The sequence below is a fragment of the Mustela nivalis genome (assembly GCF_964662115.1).
Source record: "Mustela nivalis genome assembly, chromosome: 3".
Taxonomy (NCBI): Eukaryota; Metazoa; Chordata; class Mammalia; order Carnivora; family Mustelidae; genus Mustela; species Mustela nivalis.
The window spans coordinates 119,759,273-119,764,974 of record NC_139022.1 but is presented as its reverse complement, the minus strand read 5'-3'; the positions used below and the strand labels follow the sequence as shown (position 1 = coordinate 119,764,974).

The 5,702-nt window shown below is 53.3% G+C and overlaps 1 protein-coding gene across 1 annotated transcript; it reads right to left on the bottom strand.

Moving 5' to 3' along the window:
* Positions 1 to 435: 435 nt before the first annotated feature.
* DUSP1 (dual specificity phosphatase 1) lies at positions 436 to 3,577 on the bottom strand. The gene is made up of 4 exons (XM_082724634.1): positions 2,907 to 3,577; positions 2,473 to 2,618; positions 1,915 to 2,134; positions 436 to 1,475 (listed from the first exon to the last, which is right to left on the bottom strand). The coding sequence occupies exons 1-4, from the start codon at positions 3,271 to 3,273 to the stop codon at positions 1,105 to 1,107; spliced, it is 1,104 nt and encodes a 367-aa protein (XP_082580760.1). The 5' UTR covers positions 3,274 to 3,577; the 3' UTR covers positions 436 to 1,104.
* Positions 3,578 to 5,702: the final 2,125 nt, after the last annotated feature.

The following is a 5,702-nucleotide window of genomic DNA, read 5'->3' as shown; positions in this document are numbered from 1 at the left end:
TGGGTCTCAGCATCTCTGTCTGCAAAAGGTCCTGCTGAGTTATTTGCGGAGCAGGTAGCACGCACTACCTTACACATAGCAGGAACACGTTTATGTCTGGTGTTCTAGCACAGTTCAGGAAAGAGGGTGGATTTTTATATTACCCTGGGTAGAGTATTTTTAAAAGGCAACCCAAGCAAATGGTCATTCCGTTTGGCTCTGGGAACACTTGGGTTCCCTGTGTAACATGGTAGAAATACGGGGACACTTGGATCTGATACTCAAGAGGTCAGCTGTGACACCGGGCTTTCCATGATAGATGACACTTTTCTACCTCCCTTGAACCCAGCCATCACCAGATCCCAAGACACACATCTGTGAGGCTCTTGTCCAGGTTCTGGTTCACTCATGGGAGAGGGATTAGTTGGGAATGCCCAAGAAATAAAACCATTGAGATTTCAATAGAAATGCCATAATTTATTCTGTTGTATAAAAAAAGTCATCCTTATGTAACAAAATGTCTTCTTAAAAGAAGAAATATATTATTTCAGTTCATAAATAATCAAACATACAACTGCTGGCAACTGAAAAAAAAAAACCAACACTGGTGCTTTCCATCAGTGCTGAACACAGACCTGCTTAGGGTGTATTTACAGGATATTACAGTACTCAAACACAAAAATTGAGGTATTTGGTTCTTCTAGGAGTAGACACTGACATTTGTGAAGGCAGACCACCTCCACAAAAATAAATAAGGTATATTCTTATAGGTATGTGTCGTCAGGAATGATAATACTGGTAGGTATGTCAAGCATGAAGAGTTCCTACAAAAAAACAGGAGCAAGCAAAAAGAAACCGGCTCTTACATGGAGTCCTTTCTCTTCTGCCCCATTTTGTCAGAGGGACTTGATGTACCCACTATATATATTGGTCCCGAACGTGCTGAGTTCAGCAAACATCTTGATGCAACGTCATCACTATGACTGCTTAGGAACCCAGTGGAACTCGGGGTGAAATTAAATAAATAAGGACCAGCCCTCACAAGCACCCTCCCCAGAGTTATTGCATTTCTCCTCAAGGAGCCGAGAGTCCCAGTGAGTTGTGGAGGTTACCTCCCGTGGACTTTCAGCAGCTGGGAGAGGTCGTAATGGGGCTCTGAAGGTAGCTCAATGCACTGTTCGTGGAGTGGACAGGGATGGAGACAGGGAAGTTGAAGACAGTGGTGGTGGAGGTGCCGCGGTCCAGCACAGCCATGGCGGGGCTCCCGGCCTCTGCTGAGCAGTGTGGGGCCAGGACCTGGGACTCAAACTGCAGCAGCTGGCCCATGAAGCTGAAGTTGGGGGAAATGATGCTTCTCCTCTGCTTCACAAACTCAAAGGCCTCATCCAGCTTGACTCGGTTAGTCCTCATGAGGTAAGCAAGGCAGATGGTAGCTGACCGGGAAATGCCCGCCTGGCAGTGGACAAACACCCTTCCTCCAGCATTCTTGATGGAGTCTGGAAAACAAAGGGTGGCCAGTTACTCCAGAGCTCAGGGGAACAACCCCAACCCCAGGCAGCGGGTGCCTAAGAAACGGGTGTGTCCTATCCAGAGAATGGCAACATCACCTCATGCCATCAAACAGTGCTCTGCGGAGGCAACGTGGGCATTGTGCAGAGAATAGCAAGGGATTTAAACCAAGACCAGGCATCTCCACGAAGCCGACTGATCTTGGATAAGTTAAGTCAATTCAACTTTCTGAGCCTCCGTTTGCTAATTTGTTGAATAGGACATCAAATCCCTATTTTGCAGGGATGTTGCCCACACCAGACTGACAGTTAATGTATGGAGAAAGGCTCAGGCGAATGTCATTCAATTCCTTGCCATAGAGTTGGGCATGGTGACTAAAATGGGGGGAGCAAGGCAAAAGTCCCAGGCATCGGTCTGTCCATTTACCTATGAAGTCAATAGCCTCGTTGAACCAGGAGCTGATGTCCGCCTTGTGGTTGTCTTCCACAGGGATGCTCTTGTACTGGTAGTGACCCTCAAAATGGTTGGGACAATTGGCTGAGACATTGATCAAGGCAGTGATGCCCAAGGCATCCAGCATGTCTTTTCGGGAAGCATGATAGGCACTGCCCAGGTACAGAAAGGGCAGGATCTCCACTGGGCCACCCTGAAATCCAGAAATATCCAACACTTGTCAAGCTTTGCTCAAAGTCAATGCTGGCGCCCACACCCACAAAAACTCCCTGCTAGAAAAGTCAGTTGTAGATACCTGGTATGTTTAGCACTATTGTTAGAGTATAAATAAATAGGGGACTAAACCCATTTGCCTATTTCATTTCTGTGGTGTCAGCAATTAGCCGCCCCTCCATCAGACCCCTTAACTGTGGGATAAATTAGTAGCCCTGTGTGCCCCTCCTTAAAAACTTAAAGGTTACTTTGGATATTCTCACTAGTACTGCTCTTCCAGGCCTTTGCCCCCACCCTCAGCACAGGCCCCCTACTAACCTGATCATAGAGCGGGGTGCTGCAAGAACTGCACCCTGATTCAGCGCTGTCAGGGACGCTGGTACTCAGGGGAAGGCTGAGCCCCATGGGGGTCGACTGTTTGCTGCACAGCTCCGGGTAGGAGGCTGAAAAAGCTTCATATCCTCCTGGGAAGACAAAGAGACATACTTGTTTCCATTAGTATCGTCGGGGACAGGGTACCTTCATCTAACCAACCCCGTGCCAACCAGGGCTGAAGTTTACCCCGGAGAGGCCCAGGCAAAGTCTTTGTTCTTAAAGCCAAACAAAGCCAAAGACAAGTCCCCGGAATAGGGCTCGGGCGCCCACGCGCTCCAGGTGGGGTAGCCCGAAGGGGCCGAGGGCCAGGGGTCCCGCGGCATGGCGGCGTGGCTGGGGTGGGGGCGTGCAGCTCCAGAACTTCCCCGAGGGCCTACCTTTAAGGAAGAAGACTTGTGCGGCGCGCGCCTCTCGGCAGAGCGCGCCGGCGGCCAAGGCCAAGGTGCCGTCTCTCTTGGCGCCGTCCAGGGCGGCGCTGCGCTCGTCCAGCAGCACCACGGCGTGGTAGGCGCCCGCCAGGAGGCGGCCCCGCAGTTCGGCGTTGGGCACGATGTGCTCCAGACCCATGGCGCCCTTGGCCCGGCGCCGCACGATGGTGCTGAAGCGCACGTTGACCGACCCGGCGATGTGGCCGGCGTTGAAAGCGAAGAAGGAGCGGCAGTCCAGCAGCAGGCACTGCGCGGCGCGCTCCCGAAGCAGCGTCCGCAGGCCTCCGGCGTCCAGGGAGCCCACTTCCATGACCATGGCCGGCCCTAGCGCCCCCAGCGTGCCTGTTCGCGGTGCTCTTTTGTCCTCGGAAGCCAGGGGTAGGGCAGCGGCTTTGGAGGAAAAGCCCGACCCTAGTTCTCCCTGCGCCGAACCCCAAACTACGCTTAGACTGAGTGCGGGAGGCGTCGCGCGGGGCTCTCGGCCGCCTAGGCTTCTTTGCTGCTCCCCCGACTGCCCCTCCAGCCCCAGCCACACCTATCACAGCCCGGCGTCCTTCACAGCGAGCTCGGCCCGCGAGGAACCGGTTTATATGCCGCCTCTCCGCGGGGCGGGGAGGGGCGGGGAGAAGCGGGCGCGCCGGGGGAGGGGAGTTGTTTGTTTGAATGGTGATCACGTGGCCGTATGGTGACGTCACCCGCCCTGCCCGGCTTGGCGCCGGCGGAGCCAAAGAGGAAGACGTCATCGGCCTCGGAGCGGGATCCGCTGGCTGCTTGCTGGCTCGGGCCCCAGTCCGGCAGTCCGGCCTGCGCCTGGCGCGTCCCCGGGGATCCGGCCTGCGCGGCTCTCCGGACCCGGGGGGAGGAGAGGTGGCGGGCGCGCTGCCAGCCAAACGCTGACCTCTGGAATCCGAGTGGCTGGGATAGCGGGCATCCGGCCAGTGGCCTCTCCGCTCCTCCCCCTCCCCAGTACCCCTCCCCGCGCCCCTCTGCTGCGGCGGCCGGCGGCAAGGGGCTTCCTGCGCCTTTGCATACAAGTGTGTCCGTTTCGCTCATTTCCTCGTCACCAGTACGCGCGGAAAACTCGGGTTCCCCCAGGAGAAGCGATTTACTCGCCCAGTATCACAATGCTGGGAGTGGGGGACAGAGAGGAATCTGAAATGGGGGTTGGAGGAAAATGTAATGTTTGTCCATGAATATGTTCTTACTAAGGACAACCGGGGTGAGTCGGGTGAAGTTTAGGGGATTGTTTCCCCATTTCCCAGCCTTGTCCTCCTGTCACTTAAGAAAATAATATATTTAAACAAGTAAAATGCCTTCCAATCGAAGCCCCACTGTGGGGAATTATTTCTAATCACGTCGTTCCTAGAGGGCTTTGAGCCAAGAAAGGCGGGTAAGGGGGCTGAAATGGCAAGTATGGGGTCATAAGGTGCCCTGGTGGATTGCGGAGTTCTGCATTTGGGGAGGTGATCCCGCCGCCGCCCCCAGCGTGGCTCGACACTGCCCTCCAGGGGTCACCGGACACGTTTCTGGCCACGTTCTCGCTTGAGACCTATCTCTGTTTGTACTCCGGGCGCCCACTATGCCCTAAACTCGGGGTTTCGATCCCCACGCCGACTCTCACCGTCTATGTGGGCTAAATTCGAAATCCAGTACTACGGCGCTTCAGGAGTTGAGGACGAACGTTTGGGCAGAGCCCATGCGGCCACCCGAGCGGAGTGACGGCCCCCTGGGCAGGGAGGGCGGCGCCGAGGTGCTAGGTACACAAACATAAATATTGCGCCACCTGGCCAGGGTGCCCAGTCGAGAACATTCTGCGGTTTCTTCCCCTCTCCCGCTGAGGGGGGGATGGGATGGGGATTTCAAGGACTCTGTGTCGTTGATCTGTGGACTGTATCACTGGGACAACTTCTGCATTTGCCTTGTTTAGCTTCTGTGTTCACACATGCTCAAACTTTCTGCCTACGTTCTAGAAAATTTCCGGGTTGAGTGCGTTTACTTAAAGGACATTTTCAACCTTTAGATGAACATTAAGGACAGCAAAAGAGGTCCTCAGATAATGGCAACCCCTATATCTTTCCAAAAAGAGAAAAAATTTCTTTGTTTATACTACTTATTGAGCTGAGGAACTCAACATATTTTTTGCATTGAATCATAAAATGTTACAGCTGCTGACTTTTCACAGCATACCAACTTTATCTGCCCCATTTTTTTTCAACCAAGAGCTTTCATTATATCTTCTCCCAACCATATTAAAAAAAAAAAAGAAAAAACCTTTTTAGACAGCCATTATAGTGGTGGTAGCACAGTCTGGCCTCAGAGTCGGGTATCTGCTGAGCTCTGTGGGTTTTTCCTCTTTATCCTTTTCTGGAAAGAGCATAGTTTGACCCCCCATGCTGTTATTTTATTTCTGGGTAATCCTAGGCTCGTCTCTTTCCCTACGGAGCCTCTAAGCCCAGAACTGTAGAATGGGTTTACAACTGCCTACTCCGTGGATGGTTTGAGGCCCAAGGGAGAGATGGTAAGGGTAAGGAACCCAGGCCTTATCCTACCCCTTCCCATTATGACTCACTAAATCTCCTGTTTCCCCCTTCCCAGCAAGCTGTTCTTCTAGCATCATGCTACTGTTTGGCATCAGAACCTGGGGAGAAGGTCCCCACAGAACACTGGTATGTGTGGTTGGGTCAGAGGCCCAGTTCAGGAAAAGGTCCCTCCTTGAGAGCAGCCAACACCATGGCTCTGGTGGGG

Excerpts from the sequence above, each read along its gene's own strand:
- DUSP1 (XM_082724634.1), bottom strand. The coding sequence starts at position 3,273 with ATGGTCATGGAAGTGGGCTCCCTGGACGCCGGAGGCCTGCGGACGCTG. Across the intron at positions 2,619-2,906 it reads ACAAGTCTTCTTCCTTAAAG|GAGGATATGAAGCTTTTTCA; the intron begins GTAGGCCCTCGG and ends TTGTCTTCCCAG. Across the intron at positions 1,476-1,914 it reads CGAGGCTATTGACTTCATAG|ACTCCATCAAGAATGCTGGA; the intron begins GTAAATGGACAG and ends TTTGTTTTCCAG.